Raw genomic sequence first — 20,601 nt, 5'->3', positions numbered from 1 at the left:
GATAGCTTCCCTCTTATGTCAGTGATACAGTTTTGTAGCTTTATAGTAGAAACAGATTTAGGAATTAAGAAGTCAGTGAACCTGTTGGCATATAACATTCCCAGCTCAATCTATCCCAGCTTTCACTTGGAAGGCACAGATGTCTGAGCTAGAAAGAGCTACTTTCTGAGCCTCTCAAACATTTAGGACAGTTGCCCCCAAATTGGGAGTTCAGGTGCTGCACTTGGCCTAATTGGGTTCAAATTCTGGCTCCTCCCCACTAGCAAACTGATTAATCTTGAGCAAGATACATAATCACTTGAAACTTTGACTTTCTCATTTGTAAAGTGAGATAATAAGGGTATAGTTTTGAGATCTAAATGCCAATCTATTTAGAATCTATCAGCACGGTGCCTGGCACATAGTAAATGCTCGGTCCCTCTCAACTATCGCCATTCTTTTTATCAGTCAAGTGATTCTGATCATGCATTTTTTTTTCATTGTAGCCATCGAGGTTCTCGGTTTTTTCCTCCACAGTATGTAAACTTATATATGTTTTCATGTCTTGCTTATTTGACCTGCAGTAAATATTTGTTGAGTGAATAAAATGATGAATATTAGAAATACTTCCTACCTCACCTTATTTCCATGTGAATGTTTCTCTTGCAGTATGAAAACTGTGGCGATGATGTTGTATTAAGTATTAACTGTATCAACTGTATTAACTGTGGCGATGATGTTGCATGATATCCTACAAAGTTAAGGCTGTATACTCTAGATGGTATCTCACCTGGAAGGTAAAGGTATTGTTCAGGTCTCTCACCTAGATAAGAGGTTTTTGCAGATGGAATGATGGAAATGAAAGACCATGTTTGAAGCAAAAGGAGAGGGGAATCTCCTTTTTGCCTGAACCTCACAGTCTAGATCAGAGATGCCCAGCAGAAGTATAACGTGAGCTACAGATATAACTTCTAATTTTCTAGCAGCCATTAAAAGGGTTAAAAAGAACAGTTGAAATTAATTTTATATTTTACTTGATCTAAAAATACCTAAAATATTATCATTTAACATATAATCATAAGAAGTTTGAATGAGATCTTTTACACTCACTTTTAATACTAAGTCTTTGAAACAGGTGTATCTAGGTCTGAAGGTTTAGGAAGGAGGTCTTGCATAGTAGATGCTCAAGGTAGTGCTGACCATGACCAAATAGGTCAGGAGTCAGGAAATGAAAGGGAAGCCTTCCTCCCTCCTCTTCCTGAGGCCTCAGTGGAGTGTGTTGGATGTGTCCTGGGGAAAGCTGGACCTTTTAAAACTGACTATTTAGAATGGTCACATTCCCAGCTCAATCTATCCCAGTTCTCTCTTAGAAGGCACAGATGCCTGAGCTAGAAAGAGCTTCTTTCTGAGTCTCTCAAACATTTAGGGTAGTTTTCTCCAAATTGAGAGTGCAGGTGCTGGACTTGGCCTAATTGCGTTCAAATTCTGGCTCCCCCACTAGCAAGCTGAGTAATCTTGAACAAGATACATAATCATTTGAAATTCTTTCTCTTTTGTAAAGTGAGATAATAAGAGTGTCATATGTCATAGCCTGTATGGATTATGCCTTTTAAGTCCAGCTTCTTGTCAGTGGTGCTGTGGGGAACCAGGAGAGGTCTAGTGTTTACTCTGGGACTAAGCTATGAAGGGGAGGATGTGTCTCCCTGGAGACCCACTTGGCAATGGCAGTGAATCAAGAAAAAGATCTGAGGAGATAGATGAACCTCAAAGAAACAAACTTGTTACCCCATGGTTCAGTCATCCTTCTCAATGAGGTAATCTCTCCCCGTAACTGAAGCCGGATCCCCATTGCATTTTCATTCACATGACATAAACTTAGACCACAGTAACACCTTGTGGATGAAGGGATGTGGTTGGGACATCTTCATGGTCAGCAAGAGTTTAGAAAGACTAACCAGAAAAGAGAGAGCCCAGCGGGGGACAGGTAATGACTTTCTGCCTAGCCAGGAATAAGAGAAAAGAGAGGAGTGAGATTCCAAACTTTTGCAAAATAACCACAGTCTGTTCCACGTGCTAGAATAATTAGGGTTTATAAGCATAATACCAAGGGTCTAAAACCATCCAGAAGTGTGGTGCGGCCCATGATCCCTGAAAATCTAGCATGTATAACACACAGTGAGGCACAAGCATTTGAACATGTTTTGAGAAGTGAATTAAAGACATGGCGCTCACTGAATGTTAGCCTGTGGCAAAATAAAAAGCAACATTCCTTCTAAGCCTTCATATGGTAGCTGAGTGGGCTTTGCCTCTGAGGTATACCAGTCATTCTCTATGCCTTTCCGTTGGATATATGTGTTGTTATAGAGTTTGCTATTTTCAAACTTCTCGATACAGCTTTGGGCAAGAACACACACCTCCAAGAGGGTTGTATCTATTTTCAGGAGTGCTGGGAAAAATAAATATGCTATCTAACAATATTTCATGACTCTAATTACCCATGAGGCACAAAAGGAGGTGAAAACCAACATTAAACAAGGCTGCAGCTATGGGCCTGACCTGGAAGCTGCTTTTAGGAAAGGACTGGACACATGCACCTGAGGGCAAGAGGTGAGCAAGATATACAGATCCACGCTTTGCTGTTGGCCATGAGTGCGCTGCCGCAGCTTGGCCCACGCTGGCTTGGCCTTTCGTTCTCCTCCATCCTCTGCCCCTTTGTCAGGGCAACAAGAACAGCAGATTTAGTGAGTTTGACAGAGAAAGCCTGAGATCAGAAGCATTCACTGTCTTATCGCCCACCCTTTTTCCTTCCCCAGCAGTGGTCCTGCTGTTCCCAACTGAGTGGAGAAAGAGCATCACAGGGTCCGTGATCTCTGGAGTGGTCTTCACCCAGGTAGTAAATCTCTCAAAGTGAGTCATGGCTGTATTCAAAGCACAAGGTGACAGCGCTTCTCCTAGGAACCGAATGGGAATGCTGACCTCTGCACCCAGGTGTTTCACACATTGTACGCTTTGCAGCTCTGGGGCTGAAATATCATCCAAAACTCAATGATCTTCATGCACAGAGTACTAATTTGGATCTGCAAGACTGGGCAAAATCAGTCTTTTTCTTCACTTATTGTAATGGCAAAACATCAAAAAGAGTCCTTAAAACGCTTATGCTGAACTGTACACTGGAAGACAAAAGATGTCAGCAGGAACCTTTGTTTTTCTCTCTGGGGAGTCAAAGAATTTTATACTGAAGAGACCTTAAAGACCATGCAGTCCAACCTACTCATTTTCCAGACAAGAAAAGTGAAGCCCAGAGAACAGATGGGCTGCCTCCTCTAGTCATATGGGGCTTAAAAATATATATGTATATTTATTTTATATATATATGTATTTTTTTTTTATAAGCTTTAGTGAAAGTGACCAGTGTTATCTCATTTCCTGGCTTCTCAAATCCAGGATCCAGCCAAATCTATTATTTATAGCCTGCATATACCTTATGCTTTCTACCTCCATAGCATTGCCCCTATCACTTGGAATGCCAGCCTGCACTTCTCCATCCTCCCTACTTCCGTCTTTCGAAAGAGTTTTCATCCACCAGTGATTAGCTCAAATATACCATCTCTTGGATGAAAATTTCCCTGCTGAAATAAAATCTCTTCTGTCAACAACAACTACAGCACAGCAGCATTTACATATTACCTATTATGGGATAAGCAGCTTATATTTTATTTAGTCCTCAAAATAATCATATAACATTGGTACTATTTTTTAGTCATACTGTACAAATTAGGAAACTGAGGTACACAGTGTTTAAGTCATGTGTCCAGGTCACTCAGCTGGCAAGTGGCTTTGATGTTTTATTATATACAAGGGGAGAACCAAAATAAACCCAGAATGATCTTTTGGAGGGTGGGTCCCTTTTAGTACAGGCTCCCCCCACTAGGTAAATGTTCTAGGAACCCATCAGCATCAGTGCATCAGCTAGTGTTGTTGTGAGAGGCTGCCTTCAGCTTCAGTGAATTTTTTGGGGGGAGATTCTTCTAATAATGGGTAATATGACATGTGCACCTGCCCACACTGTGCTGTATTCAGCAGTTTTTACCTAAAATGACATGACCCCCATGCCTCACCCCCCCCATTCACCTGATCTCACCCCAATCTACTTTCTTGTGTTTCCCTGGATGAAAAAAGTCCTCCAAGGGAAATGTTTCGCCTTTGTGGAAGAAGTGAAACCAAAAACAGCAGAAGCACTCAAAGGCATCAATGTTGATGAACTCAAAAACTTCTGAGCAGTGGAGAAAGCATCTCGATAGGTGTATTGCATCAAACGGAGATTGCTCTGAAAGTGACTGAAGTTTAAACACGTGACAATAAATAACACAATTTTTAAATAAATAAATTTTGCGGGGGGAGGGGTCCTCCCTTGTATATGCTGATGAGGAGAGGAAACTAGATTATTTATTTATTTATTTATTTGAGTTGGAGTCTCACTCTGTCGCCCAGGTTGGAGGGCAGTGGCACACTCCCGGCCACCGCAGCCTTGACCTGCTGGGCTCAGGCGATCCCTTCCACCCCAGACTTCCAAGTAGCTGGAACTACAGGCATGCGGTACCACGCCTGATTAATAAAACTAGATTATTTAATGTAGTTTTTTCCTAACCATTCCTTCTCCCCCAAACCAAAAAAACCCAAATTAATAGATAGAGATTGAAATCTTCTCGTTAATAGACACAGAATCCCTGAGTTTTCAAATGTTCCATAGGTTATAGATGGGCCAGAACTAGAAGGGCCTGCTATCTGAATGTTAATTTCAGGAAGTGGGCAGTAGAAAGTGTGCTGGAGGTTGCTCTTTCAGGACACAGTTCAACATAAGGGTTGATGGTAGAAATAATCTTTTACACTTTACACAGAAGGCAGATCTACCCCCCACCTACTGGAGATGTATCCGGAGCCTCTGAACTTGAACACACCATTTTGGGTGTGTGTGCATTTTTTTTGAGAGGTTTCATTGTGTTCAGCAGATTTTCCAAAGGGTCTATGAATAACAAATATTAAGAATGATTCTCACTGGTTTAGAGGTATTGTGGAGGCAGAAGAACGCCACGATTCCGAAGGCACATGGAGCCTTTCTGAAAAGATGATAGAATTTGTGGTGGTGTGGAATAGTTTTTCTTGCATTTTTTTTTTTTTTTGAGTTGAAGTCTCACTTTGTCGCCCAGGCTGGAGTGCAATGGCACGCTCCCGGCCACCGAAGCCTCGACCTGCTGGGCTTAGGTGATCCTTCCGCCTCAGCCTTCCAAGCAGCTGGAACTACAGGCGTGCCCTACTATGCCTGGCTCATTTATTTATTTGTTTGTTTATCTGTTGTAGAGATGAGGTGTTTCTCTTACAATTAAATAAAACTATTCCTTTTGGGGAATTCGATGAGAGGATAACCTATACACCAATGTCCTCAGAGTGTCTCAGAGTGCTAAAGCAGTTAGGAACCAAACAAACTTGCTTCACACTCCCAGCCCCTCCAGCACTTGACAGCAGATAAATCTGGAACTTAGACAAGCGCAATGACTTATCTGAAAGCCACAGAGTTCAGAGATGGGCTGAATGAGAATCCAGCTCTCAAGGTCAGTCCACATTAGTTCAAATAACATCGGATTAAGATGATGACTGTTACAAAGGGTTCACACAAAAACCCATACTCTGCACATGCTTACAGAAGCAATGCTCTGTCACCTGGCTTCAATGTATTTTATCCAAGAAATAATCTTCTAGTGATTTCTCAGCTTTGCGACGTTACCTATCTATAAGAAAAGAACTGAATTGCGTGCTTTTCCCACTAGAGATGGAGAAAAGGAAATTAAGCTGATCTATAGTCAATGTTGCAATTTTTTTTTCTTGCCATCAAATACCTTTCATTCTTCAATTTCTGTCTTTTTTCTACCTCAAATATCTCAAATCGCCACCAGGACAGTGGGAGGTAGCAAGCGATACAAGCATAAACATTTTATCCTCTTGGGGGAGGAATAATCACAGTTTCACAGTGTGTTAGAATTTATGCAATGTGTATCTCATTTGAACCTCACAGCACATCTGTGCAGGAGACAGAACTATAGTCCTCATTTCATAGATGATGAGACCACAGTTTTTACACAAGCAGACAATCTCCCTAAGCACTGTAGCAAAAATTTTCACCTAACTCTGGGTTTTATTTAAGCCCTTAATTTCAGGATGGTAGATATGGGGACTAAAGTCTTTGGGAGATCCCAGATGCAGACATTACTCCACGTTAATTAACAAGATGTATTTATGCAGATATGCTACCAAGCAACTATAGAGAGACACATACGTATATTCACATTACTGTCTTTTCTGCCCAGTGAATCTGAAAGCATGTTGAAATTCTGCTTTTGACTGTGAGAAAACTGAGGTACAGAGAGCAGGTGATTTGTCCTTGACCACATAATAAGTGAAAAGTTACGTCAAAGAGAATTATTGCTCTATAGCGTGGAAATGTTCTTCCTAGTGATGCGTTAATTTTAACAAAATGTTACCATAATGAAGCAGCATATTTAACTCATGGAGGTTTTTTATAGCAGTACTCTGTGTGTGCAAAGTAAAATCTGATGGTGTCTACAAATAGAGTCTGTACCCTCCCCCTTTCTGAAATAAAGAACTTCAAGGGCAGAGTGGGAAGGTTTTAATGATAAAAATATAAGGAGTAGGATTTCTATGATCATGAACCAAGAATAAGCTCGATTTCCTAATTTCTTACCCTCTAAAAAGATTCTAGTTCTTAAGAAATCTAAGATGCTTTAAAATCTAAAATAATTCTGGTCATCCAAAAAAATTCCAGTTCTTGGAAAATCAAAGCTACTTTAAGATATTGGTAATGCTGAATATCAATCATTAGAATTTGCTTCTTTTGGAGATTATTTTACTTTGGTAAACAACTTTTCTCAGTACTCTTCTTAAAGATCATCATTCTTAATTAAGTTGAATCAAGAAATTGATGGTATGTTGCATGCATTTTGCTCCGAGATATTTCACCATTTTGAAAGAACCTCAGGGCAAGTCTTGCATGAAGAGATTAGCATTGAAGAGAAATTTGCAAAGTCATCAGTCTAATCTTCCACTCTGGGTAGGACTGCTATTTATAACATGCCTGAGAGGTGACAAGATAACTCTACTAGAACATGCCCAATGACAGGGAGCTCATTACTTCACATGGTAGTCCATCTCTCTTTTCAACAATTCTCATCATTTGACAGTTCTTCCTTATTTTGAATAAAAATCTACCTACTATTAACTTTTGTCCAGATATGACTCCTAAACTGGCACAAAGTCTTCTTTCTTCCAATATGAATTTTGAAGACTTGTTTCCTTGCTTCAGGCTTTTGTTCTTCTGATAAAACACCCTCAGTTCCTTTGATCTGTCTTCCTGTATCTTGGGTTCAGATCTGTCAATCATCCTTCTCTAAGAAAGCCTTTTTCCTCTTAATCTATTATAATTTACTAGTTTCTCTTTTAAAATGCACACCTCAAATTTTATGCAAACTTTGATGACTTTCAGAAATTGTGGCTGCTGAGACAAAGTTCCCTTGGTTTATAACCAGGCCCTTTTGCTCACTGTGCTCTTTTTGCGATAGTGGTTCTGTGATCTGAGGACCTACCTTTGCCAATGTCTCATCATCCAGGTGATTCTTCTGAATCACATGTTGAAGTGCAAAATAAATTTTTTCCTGAAGCTTCTGGACCTTCCTTGGTTCTATCAGCCAGGCTCGGTCTGATGAAGGAAAAATAATGGATAAGAAAGGGAAGGAGCATAAGCTTTGTTTATTCCACCTACATATATATGCTTCTGAAGATATGTAATTATTTACATAAAACATAAATATTTTAGAAGCAATACCACGATGTCAGTAAAGCACAGCATAACGATACAGGAAATCAGTTTGGAGGAAAGGACAATATGGTTCAAAAATCTCCTTCATTGTTTTTTTAAAAAAATTATTTATTTTTTAATTATACATATATATTTTTATTTTAAAATTTTAGGGTACAGTTAAGGGTTAGGTATACAAATATTCATTGCGCCGGGCTCAGCCTGTAATCCCGCGCCTTTGGGAGGCTGAGGTGAGTGGATTGCCTGAGCCCGCGGGTTCGAGACCCGCCTGGGCAGCGAGACCTCATCTCTACAATAAATCAAAAAATCAGCCGGGTGTGGTAGTGCATGCCTGTAATTCCGGCTACTCGGAAGGCTGGGGCGGAAGGATCGCCGGAGCCCAGCAGGTCGAGGCTGCAGTGGCCAGGAGTGGCCACTGCACTCCAGTCTGGGCGACAGAGTAAGACTCCAACTCAAAAACAAAACAAAACAAAAAACAAATATTCATTGCATAGGTACCCTTGTTGATGAGGTGTGTGTGCCCCCTCTTTCCCAGACAGATATTGGCTACTGTTAATCCAACGTCCCCAGCCCTCCTTGCTCCCCACCCCGTAGTTTCCTGCCACTGTCAATCCTTTTCTTATAGTATTATGGTAGTTGTTCAAGGAGTGAGAACTTGTGATTGTTTCTTATTGTCTGTGACAAATGACATCTCATACTCTTTTCTTTGAACATATGCTTAGATTTTCTTTCAAAGATGTTAGCTATTGGTGCAGAAAATTACAGAAGTGAAGAAACTCTATTGTACAGTAATATTTTTTGAAATTCAGGATCCCTTCCTTTTCTCAGTTTATTCTCTCATAAGATATAGAGCTGAGGTTATGTTATAATTTATATATCCTAAACATAAATCAGTTTTTTTTAAAAAAGGTACTCCTGTGTCCTATTTTTCTAAAATAAATTTTAAAATGGTGGATAAGATAATCCCTCCTTTCTGTTCCCCTCCCTTCCTTCCTCCCTGTCTTGTTCCATCCCTCCCTCCCTTCTTTCTTCTTCCTTCTTTTCTTCTTCTCTTCCTCTCTCTCCAACCCTCTCTCCTTTCCTCTGCCCTTCCTTTCTTCCTTCCTGCCTTCCCTTCCCTTTCTGAGAACTTTATATATCACGGTGACAAAATCCAGCCTTGCCTCAATGCCTTAGGTTAGATCTTCAATGAAGAGACACCTAGACTCTTCAAATGCTGAACAAAAACTCATGGAAAAGAACTTGGCCATGATCCTTCTGAACATAGTTCAGGTCAGGTGAGAAACTTAATTCTGTAACCCTAGACAGGACAAGGACAAGTCTAGCCAACAGTTAAGTAAACCCTTACGTAAGTGAGTACAAAAGCCTTCAGTGACAATTGTCAATCAGAATAAATTAAGTTCCCCTCCCTCTCCCTTTCCTAAGCTGTTTGGAACTGAATAGAAGTGGCTTTTATATCAGGAACTTGGAGAGAGGGTAAGAGGGGTCTGGCAGGAGATAGAGCATACACAAGCTGGAAATCAGTCTTCCCTCTCTTTCTGAAATATGGCACTAAGCCAGGGTGGCAAAGGTATTTGGAGCTGCTGAAGCCTCTAAGTGTGGGTCTGCTATTAGCCCTGGATTCCCCACTAGGTAGAGTAAGCCAAATCACAAGCTTCCAAGCACCTCAGAATTTGAAGGTGACAGCATGTTCTATCCAGAAAAAGGCTAAATGGTTCCACCGATTTCTATCTCACAAGGAATGGGTTAGCCTTCCTTCTGAGGCAGGCATTTTCGCAGATCTTTCTGGTTTAATATTTCGTGTCTTCAATATTTGCTGTTTAAATGGAATGACTTGCCACAAACTTACCCAAAGAGGAGAGTGACTCTTTCTAATGCTTTCTTTGAGCATGCAGGAACCAGAGTGAAACCATCTCCCATATCTGTAGACCCACAGGCTTAGATCTATTGAACTACTCTCAGTGGAAATAATCATATGCAATGAGAAAATGATAGAACTAAAATTATTTGGCATGTGGTTGCTATCAGAAATAAGTATTTCTTGTCACTTCTTCCATCTATCTTTTTGCTTCCAAGCCTGGGAAACTTTCTAGGGTTTAAAAAAAAAAAAAAAAAGGCCCAGAGGAACAGCTTGATTTTAGACAGAGCCATAAAAGAAACTGTTAGTAAAAACACTCTATGTGATAACTAATTTCCATTTTTTGATACCATGGTTAAAGAAAAAAAGTAGTAAATTAAAAATACCTTGATTAGACCACCAGTAATCATATTAGGAATAATAAAGGCTAACAGATTAAAAAAAAGTGTTGAGGTTAGTATTATTGGTAAGTACAACAAGAATAACATGTTAAGAGATATAAGATGTAGTCTTGCATCCCGGGTAAGATTAATTTTGTCTGGTCTCATTTAAAAATATGTCAGAGTAGGCCCGGTTGGGTGGCTCAGCCTGTAATCCCAGCACTTTGGGAGGCCGAGGCGAGTGGATTGCCTGAGCCTGTGGGTTCAAGACCCCCCTGGGCAACTTGGTGAGACCTCATCTCTACAATAAGTCAAAAACAAGCCGGGCATGGTAGTGTGCGCCTGTAGTTCCGGCTACTTGGAAGGCTGAGGCAGAAGGATTGCCGGAGCCCAGCAGGTCGAGGCTGCAGTGGCCATAAGCGTGCCACTGCACTCCAGTCTGGGCGACGGAGTGAGACGCCAACTCAAAAAAACAAAAATAAATAAAAAATAAAAACCATAAAAATATGTCCGAGTATAGGAAAAAAGATCTAGTCTCTGGAGATAAATGGGTTACCAAAGGAATAAGTCTCTTGACCTTAAAAATTAGGTAGGAATGTGTTTTTCTTTCCCTAGAGAGCTGTCAATGAGGCTGCTCTCCCTTGATACAAAATCGAGCCAAACAGACAGCTGAATAAGTGACTCTCAGTTCTCATTCTGATTGAAGAGGGAGTCATGCATTTAGTATATTATTGCCACTCTATCATGCTTATATATTATTATTATTACATTTTGAGCTGACATTTATTTTACAAATATATTTAATTGCTAAAATAATATTTTAAGTTCTAGTTGATCCATAAAATGTTGTCACCCTTTGACTTCTTTTGAAATTTTTTGGTATTTTATTGCATTTTAGAGTTAGTAGAAGTCTTAGTTATTATGGACTCTTCCCTTTTATTTTAAAGATGAGAAAACAGAGGCTCTGAGGGGTGAAGTATTTAAGGTCACACAAACAGACCCCAGGTGAGGGAGCCGGTACTAGAATGTGTGTGTTCATGTCTGAGGTTCTCCCTCTTCCATTCGGGTAGACTTTAGTAGGAACTTTTTTCCCCTCCACTGTCTTCACCTCCTGTTAAAGCTCCTAATACAGTTGATCCTTGAACAGTACAGGTTTGAACTGCACAGATCTGTTTATATGAGGATTCTCCTTCTGCCTCTGTCACCCGAGACAGCCAGACCAATCCTTCCTCTTCTTCTTCCTCCTCTTCAGCTTATTCAACATGAAGATGCACATGAAGATTTTTATGATGATCCATTTCCACTCAATACATGCAAATAGATTTTCTCTTGCTTATGGTTTTCTTAATAATATTTTCTTTACTCTAGCTTATTTTGCTGTAAGAATACAGTATATCTATTGTACAAAATATATGTTAATCAACAGTTATGTTATCAGTAAGGCTTCCAGTCAATAGTAGGCTATTAGTAGTTAAGTTTTTGGGAGTTAAAAGTTGTATGTGGATTTTTTATTGCACAAGGGCTCAATGCCCCAATCACTGCATTGTTCAAAGTCAACTCTATTGCTAAGAAAAGAGATGCCAGCGTTCATCTGAACTGAGCACATCAACATTAATTTGGATGGAAACAACAGTCAAAGAGGTATTCAAAGAAAAGAAAGTAGACCTTTTACTTATCTAGGCCCCTATTCAGTGTCTTTCATTCAGGTACATTTCTACTGAGTCTTACTCTATTGGACATTTATTTTCTATATACTTTATTCTTAAAGTCAAAACTTAGCTGTAACTCAAATCCCTGTCTATTTTTATTTGTTAAGAAACAATTTTGCTTATCTATATCCAGTGTGACTTCTACCAGAAGCCCTACTCTTGCTTTTGGGACAAAACCAGTCATTTAAATAAACTCCACTCTACTTTGCATTATCCAAAAATGCAAAGTCAAAATTTGCTAAGGAAAATACAATTTATTACGAAGTTTCTCCTGAACATTTTAGCTTAGGTAGGTGTAATTCATGTTAAAGTTAGGAAAAGAGGTTTAAAAAGAAGGTAAGGCATCTGATTCCTCCTTACCTGGAGATATCAGAACAGCAGATGAAAACAAAGCAATCTCCTCTTCAGTCAGCTGTAAGGAACACAAATTCTTTGCAAAGTCAAATGCTTCATTCACTAGGTCATCAGAACCTATCAAAGAGGAAAATGGAATAAAAATATTTAAACTTGGAATGGGACAAGAGTAAAAAAAAAAATCTCATAGTCCAGAAGTTATTTAAGGAATATGCTTACTAGACATTGAGAACATACATTACTAAGTTTCTAACCATAAAAGGCGATTTGAAACTAATGAAAGAATTAAGAAATTAGGCAACATCCTGGCCAGGTAATCAAAGTTAGCATTACCAGTGGGGGCGGGAGGGTAAGTAGACATGGTGTATGTTCAGTGTAACATTCGGCTGGGAATATACAACCTGAATGTCATCCTATACATTTAAAATTGTTTCCAGTTAAGAATTCTTAACTCACTAATTTGAAGATCCTTTATAATACAATATTCACAGAAAAACTAAAACATAGGGCTGAGGACTGTCAGTCCTAGTGGTGCTTGAACTTAGCAAAGCAAGGTGTCCAGGGGTCTCAGCATGTTAGAAATATTTTATGGAACAGAGATATCTTTCAATTTGGTAGTTCCCCTAGAAGCTTGATTGAGGAAAAAAATTATTTTTGCCTTCTGATGAATGGTTCACAGGTCAGTTGCTTCACCATTGTGATTTCTGGCAAAATGATGTTGCATCTCTATACTGATCCCTGGTAAATGTTTATTTGATGAAGCTGGAAATATACCGAGGTTGCTTGCCAAGGCTTTTCCTCCTTTCTTGAAAATCTAGCCTTGGCGATGACATGGATGTGTATCAACTGTAGAAGGGAAACATTGCCAGCCCTGATGGACTTGCTGTTGGCTGCCATATCAACTAACAGCACAAGAGGTGAAAGGGCAGTGGCCTTCTTTGGTGTCTGTGGGCAGGATATGGAACAAATGGCACTATCGATCATTAAAACCTTTCCTGGCATCAGCCCATCTTTGCTAATGTTCTTCTTATCCATGCTGTGCACTGATGACTGGATGTGATGATACACAACACTTCCTAACAAAGACTGACTCTGTCAGTGCTTCTCACAACAATGGTCTGGAGAGCATTTTGGCCAGGTTGCACCAACCCTGTGCTCTCAGAACTTCAAGAATTAACTGCTCTGGCTGAACTCGGTGGCTCAGTCTATAATCCCAGCACTTTGGGAGGCTGAGACAAGTGGAATGCCTGAGCCCGTGGGTTCGAGACCCGCCCGGGCAAGTTTGCAAGACCTGTATCTACAATAAATCAAAAATTAGCCAGGCATGGTAACGCGCGCCTGTAGTTACGGCTACTTGGAAGGCTGAGGCGGAAGGATCGCTGGAGCCCAGCAGGTCGAGGCTGTGGTGGCTGGAAGCGTGCCACTGCACTCCAGTCTGGGCAACAGAGTGAGACTCAAAAAACAAAAAACAAAAAAGAACTGCTCTGAATGAGAAACAAGTGAAGAAGCTCACTTGTTAAGTGAGTGAGCTTAATGAAGTATCTTAACTAATGATTATGAATTTATAAAAGAAACTTAAGAGGTCACTTTTATGGACTACATAATATAAAAGGTAAAAAGAAAAGCTGATTTTATGAAGAATGACCTATAATGCTGCCCAGCTCTTTTAGCATCTGTCAGTCTTAATTTATTTCTCAAGGTCTCAGTAGGGTCCACGGTTCTCTCCTTCTTCCACAGTTGTAAGATCAGGAGATGCTCACCTGGATTAAAAGCTCACCTGGTCCAACTCTTATTGAATAATGAGATACCAGTTCTCATCAAAGAATTAAGGCATTCTATTTACCAATTTCAGTCTAAGTGGAGATACTGATGGTAACTGACACAGTTGTGTCCTCATCAAAGGGAGACTTACCTAAGGCTTTGAACATTTGCATTCCTCCATATTTTCCTTCAAACAGAACAGTGTTGTTTAATGGGTTGAAGGCACGGCACATTCTCACTAAAACCACTTCCAAGCAACCTATGAATTAAAAAATTTTTTAAAGATGTATACATACATTTAACAATAAAGAGGTTATTACTGCATATATGTCCAGAGACTTTTAAGAACTTTAAAACACACATATACACACCCACAAACGCACAGAAATCCATTAAGATTCCATTTCTGAAAATAAGTATATTAGAAATACAATTCTCCTTGCATTTGAAGGACATACATATGTGCGCGCGCACGCGCACACACACGCACACGCACACACACACACACACACAGAGGGAGGGGGGAGGGGGAGAGAGAGAGAGAGAGAGAGAGAAATTTATTCTGGTACTTATGTGAGAAACTAAAGAGAAAATATACTTTATAAGTGGTTAAACTGGAGGGCAGGAACATTATTTTTTGAGAAAGATGCATTTTCCTCTATTTTTTGACTAACATTAGTTTCAATTCTTGAGTTCATAATTGATGAAATGAAGGTACGAACTTTGTCTGCAGTGGTAAGCAGTTGTGGTTATTGTATTTACTTTTACAGCTCCAGAACCACAGAAAATCTCTAGCACATAGCAGGTGCTTGGTAAATATTTATTGAGTGAATTTGTTTACTACCTTTGTTTTCCCTCTGAACACATTAACTACCAGGAAGTCCTCCAGCATAGTTTCTCCATGTTTTAAAGAACTGGGATTTTGCCCCATAGGGTAATGGAAGGTAACAGCCAGACCCAGAAGCCACAAATTTGCATGGAATATCATACTGGTGATTGCACTACATCTTTGATGACTTTCTTATGTCACTACTTTATATTTATGTCTGTTTTATTTCCTTTGCTATAGGTATGCTTGTTGATTTCTCTTTGCTTTTTCTCAGGCATATCTGCTAGCGTAGAGGTTTATACATACAAGAGAAATTTTGCAAATATTAATTGAAGCTATGATTTTTCTGAGGTCAACAACAATAAGTACAGTTTACTGAGAATCTGCACTATGGGTGGCACTTTCTTTGGCCTCTTATATTCATGCTTATTTTTGCTCTTTGAAACAATGATTTTAGGTGAGTTTTATTAGCCCTGTTTTTATGGATGAGTTACAGGAGGTTTGAAGAGATTAAGAACCCTGTCTTTCATAATAGAGTCAACATTTTTACACCACGTAGAGATGTTAAAGATGATATAGTTCTGTGGTTTTTTTTTTCCTTCCTCAGGTTTATTTGTACAAATAGCATAGGAGGACACCAGTCCCATGCAGACAGCAGCCTGGGGGTCAAATCAGTCCTTCTGTCCACACATTGGCAGACAGGGGCCTCTACTCTGGAGCTTTTGTGGGGGCCTGGGTACCTTTGGGCGCCTGAGCAGGAGTTGGAACTGAGGCTGGAGTTGCAGGTGAAGCTGAGACCGGGGTTTTAGTTTGATCCTTGGCCTTTGGCCGGCAGAGCCTGTGGCCCTTGGCAATACAGGCACGAATATGCTTCCCAAGCTTGGGGTGGGCAATGCATGAAAGTCGAGTAGGCTTGGGGCTAGGACCCTTTGGGATCTTGGGCTTAACCTCCTTGGGCTTTATGAGGGCCTTGATAACCTCAGCATGTGCACTCATGGCACTGGCGTTGTTGACTTGCATCTTCTTCAGGCCCTTTTTGTTGTGCTTCTTGGCAAAGAGCATGTTCCTCGGGAACTTGAGGTCCACCCGCTTAAGAGACTCGTATTTTTGTGATGAGGGTCTCTTGATGCTATTTCTGTGCCATTTTCGGGACTGGTTGTGTGTGGTATAATTCTTGGATTTGGCCGTGTCTACACCGTAACCTGCGGGTCCTGAAGTGCCCGGGACTGGAAGAACAGTTCTGTGGTTCTTAAATGTCACTCCATGGACTGGCCCTGAGTCTTAGTGAGAAATACAATGAACTGGGTTCCCTTCTAGGAGATCTGATAGGCTGTGATGGTGCCTATGTCTCTGAACTATCAGTAAACTCATTTGATGCTGCTGATGCAATTCCAAGTTTGTAATTCATTGCTTTTCATCTATCTTTTTATTTGACAAGTGAAGAAAGTGCCACCTAAAGAGTTCAACTCAAGGTCACATACCATATATGGCAGATTTCATTTTTCAAAGTGGGTCACAAAAATATCTTCCATCTCACATGTTCTCTACGACGTTACCACTCCACTATCAAAAAGTAGAATCCATGTCTCACACCCTTGATCCCCGATGGGCCATCATGATCGCCTCAACTGATAGAGTGGTGGAAGTAACACTGTGACTAAGTTAGAAAAATCTATGCACTTCTACCTTGCTCTTTTGGGATGCTAACATTGGAGCCTAGCGATCATGCTATGAGGAAGTTCAAGCAGTCTGTAGAGAGGTTCACACGGGGAGGAGCTTTGGCTGAACTCCAGGCTGTCAACCAGCACAATTTGTCAGTCATGTGAGTGAGCCAATTTGAAAGTGGGTTCTCCTGCCCTCAGTTAAGTTGCCTCAGTGAATACCACAAAGAACCACATAAGCCATCCCTGCTGAGCCCTATCCAAATGGTAGCTTTGAGAGAAAAAGAAATGATTATTGTTGATTTAATTAAATTTTAGGGTTGTTTAGATAGCTGCTGCATCAAGTTAGGGCTTGTGTCAAGGTTTTCTTCAATTTTCATCTTAGAATAACAATTATATTTGGCCCAAGTTCAAATACCAGCTTTGCCATGTATTGGCTTTGTGATTGTGAATAGTGTTTCACTTCTCTGAATTCTTACTTCCTCCTCTATAAGGTGTAACTAATAATACTGATCTCACAAGGTTAAATGAGATGTCATAGGTAAACATAAACATATATGTATACTATTATATATAGGAATATGTTATTATTCCAATGCCTAGGACCATGAAGATGAACACAAACACCATGATGGTTCTTACTTTTATTTTCAAAGGGGCCCAGGAATAATTTTTTTTTGGTTTGGTAATAGCATCTGCATAGTCAATCATATGCAGAGTTTCTTGAGCTACTTCCGAAGCAATTGCATGTGTCAGAGAGTGTGAAAGGGAAGGGAAGAGAAAGATCAGAGCACCATGGAGTTTCTCCCGGTGTGTGTCCTGGCTGCAGGCTATCCTCATTAAAATGATTGGAAATGACCACAGAGGCAGAGCTCAGCTAGCCTGCATTTTTTTTTTCCCTCTTCACAGAAGGCAAGGAGTATGTTTTAGCGCCAGCTCAGCAATTCAGCCACCTTGACACGCTAATGACTTGCACTGCCTGTCAAGCTGGGTATCTCAACCTCCGCAATTAATAGCTCCACTTTCAATAAGCAAAATTGTATTTGACTTCAAAGAGGAACTGAATGAGTATCAGGGCATTTTTACTACCAAGAGTTTCCTTTGGGAGTTGGCTGACAGTGTGGGTGGTAAAAAAGAGTTACATGTTGGAAGGAGAATATTCTAGAACCACACAGAACATTTTAGACCACATCCTGATTGAAAATAGCCCCTCCTCCAATGAATCTTCTGCTTGCTCACCTGACTTCAGAAGTAGAATTTGATCATTTTGACAGAGCTCCATGAAGCCTGTTATTCGCTTTGCAAACTCCACCACGTATTGGATGGCGTGAGTGATCTGGATGGCACATTGCTGCCACAATGCTTCCCTGGACTTCAAGAAAAAAGACACAGAATGTCAATGGGACAAACAAGTCCCTGGAGAATTAATAAAATACTCAGGCTTGCCTTACTGGTGCTTACTTGTTAGTTGGGGCCCAGGGTGAGAATTTATATGATTCATTTTTTAAAAGAGAAGGGCAAACTGGGTGCAGCAGCTCACGCCTGCAATCCCAGCACTTTGGGAAGCCAAGGCAAGAGGACTGCCTGAGTTCAGGAGTTTGAGACCAGCCTGGGCAACATGGAGAGACCTCGTCTCTACAGTAAATCAAAAAAATTAGCTGGGCATGGATGGCATGTGTCTATAGTCCCAGCTACTTGGAAGGCTGAGGCAGAAAGATTGCCTGAGCTCAGCAAGTCGAGGCTGTCATGGCTGTAATTGTGCCACTGTACTCCAACCTGGGCAACAGGGAGACTTTGAATCAAAAATAAACAAATAAATCAATAATAAAAAATAAATGAGAAGGGCAGTATTTTCTTTCTTTCCCTTTAAAATGATATTTTGACCTGTTAGAACCTCAATATGCCACAATTATCAAAGTACTGAGCCTACAATAATAGAAACTTGCTTATAGTATATAAAGATAGTTATTTTCTTTGCTATTCTTTTTTCCATTTTCTACTTCTTACCTAAACAAACTCTAGCCCATCATGTAAAAACAAACCCTTGCATTGAGGAATGGCGATTTCATTAATGGGCTTCCATGATGTCATTTTCATGGAAAATTGAGATTAAACTTTTAATGTTTTTATGTTCTGTTCTTTTTCCAGAACCTATAGTGATTATTCTTTGGTATAAAAAGATTTCCAAGGGAAAAGGCATCAAATCAAATCAAATCACTCTTGCAAATCCCAAAATATATATTTTAGTGCTTGGGTTACTTTCTTTGAAATAAGAACCATAAATCTATGTGTGTCAATTCTGCTTTTTATTTACCATAGGAATACCTATGCCATTGCTTCATTTATATAAAAACAGCAAAATTTAATTGTCTTGGTGAAGAAAAATCAGTATGTTATTATCATTTATTTAGATACATATACTTTATATATTTTATTAAAATTCTATCGAATGGTAAATCTTGTACCTGGGGATCTCTATCCCAAAGTAAAGTAGTATGAATACTGAGAAACAACAACAAACTCCTTTCTTTAAACATTTCTTCATTGGATCCAAAGAAATAATACAGTATATTAATAACATGAGATGTGTTGTCGTTTTTCTTTTTCTTGGATCCTTTTTTTACATGTAGGGTAAGAAAAAATTAGAATGCTTTGTCCCATATCTTTGTTGTGCAATTTTGTGACTATTACTACGGCTGTGATTACTCAATTGCTCCTGGCTTCTTACCTGGGCCCAAGAAGCCATCAATAAGTGTCCTAAAACCACTCAAATAAGGCAGTGGTTTTCAATCGCAGTGATTTTGCCTCACAGGGAACTTCTGGCAATATCTGGAGATATTTGTGGTTGCCATAACTGAATAACTGAATCTAAGGGTGGTGCCACTGGCATTTAGTGGGTTAGAGACCATGGATATTTAGATGCTGCTAAATATCTTACAATTTGCAGGATACTCTTATGGCAAAGAATTGCCCAGCCTAGAACGTCATTAGTGTGGAAGTTGAGAAAGCCAGAAATAGGGCAATCACAGAAAAACTTTCTCATGGTTTCTCAGGATACCTTGCTCTGATACGCTTTAATTTCTTCGTAGGTGTGGGTCTGCCAGGCCAGTTGGTGCAGCTCTTCCATGGTGTACTGACATGTCTCCAAATGCGACTTAATGATGTTCTGTGCAATTCGATCTATGAGAAAGAATATCAATTCAAGGGTTTGTGAATAAAATCACTTCATGAAATTAACTTTTAATGTGTTTACTATAAGAATACCTTTTGGAAATACTCCAATTGTATTAAAGTGTCTAACACTACAATCTATTTGAAAAACTTCAAACTTTTTATCTCTTTTTTTCAGTTTTCAGTATTTCGATTAAAATTTACCGCCTTACCCCTCCCACCCACTTTTTTATTTTTATCATAGCCTTGGGGTTTTACAAGCTGGCAAGCATTAAAAATTATTTATTTACAAAGTAGATATAAAATTATTATACTTTTTGCTTTTTGGCCTAAAATTCAACTAACAGTCTTAACACTTATACTACAAATACTTTAAAACGTTTTGAAATCATTAGAATCCTTATTGTTTATCTTAGAAAAAGGAAATTAAATTATAAATTATTTTATTTGCTTATATTTTTTAAAAGGGAGCATTAAACCTCAAACTAAAAGAAAAGGTTATCTAAGGGGAAATAGAGACGAGAATGGAAAGACCAAAAAAAATTAGATTTCTCTAAAGATATTATTTTCATAGATTTGACTTTGGAACAATGTAAACATTTGATATAATAAATAATGAGCAAGAGAGGTAGTACAGACAATACAATATTGGCGTATGAGCTGATAATTATTGAAATTGGGTCACGGAGGTCATTATATTCTCCTTTTTAATTTTTTACATGATGAAAATTTTTCTTTTAAAAAAGATAAAATGATTAAATTCATAAAAATTAGCTGCAAACACAAATAGTCTTTTTGAACAGCTTATCCCAAATAAGTTGTATTTCATATTGTACCTTAAACACCAATCATTTTAGGTTTGGAAGCATGGAAGCAATAGAACCAGACATGTGTTCTCCTCAAAAACAACCTGCTGTGAGTCTACTGAAGGTGGACAGAGCTAGGAGGGAGTCCCCATAATTCCATCTGCTATTTGAGCACACGGAGAAGGCGACAACTTGGGAAACTAAA

General features: G+C 39.4%; 1 protein-coding gene across 2 annotated transcripts in view; it reads right to left on the bottom strand.

The window, feature by feature from the left end:
* Positions 1-20,601, bottom strand: part of RORB (RAR related orphan receptor B) — a 198,352-nt gene that overhangs the window by 6,983 nt on the left and 170,768 nt on the right. For both annotated transcript variants that reach the window (XM_008074362.2, XM_021707173.1), the window contains exons 5-9: positions 19,478-19,599; positions 17,659-17,791; positions 14,081-14,188; positions 12,175-12,285; positions 7,635-7,747 (exon numbers count right to left, since the gene is read on the bottom strand). In XM_008074362.2, the coding sequence (XP_008072553.1) occupies positions 7,635-7,747; positions 12,175-12,285; positions 14,081-14,188; positions 17,659-17,791; positions 19,478-19,599 (587 nt within the window). The remainder of the gene's footprint in view (positions 1-7,634; positions 7,748-12,174; positions 12,286-14,080; positions 14,189-17,658; positions 17,792-19,477; positions 19,600-20,601) is intronic.

The sequence above is a fragment of the Carlito syrichta genome, unplaced genomic scaffold (assembly GCF_000164805.1).
Source record: "Carlito syrichta isolate Samal-C Ts95f unplaced genomic scaffold, Tarsius_syrichta-2.0.1 Scaffold316420, whole genome shotgun sequence".
NCBI lineage: Eukaryota > Metazoa > Chordata > Mammalia > Primates > Tarsiidae > Carlito > Carlito syrichta.
Note: the sequence above shows the minus strand (reverse complement) of the source record. Positions and strands in the feature narration are given on the sequence as shown.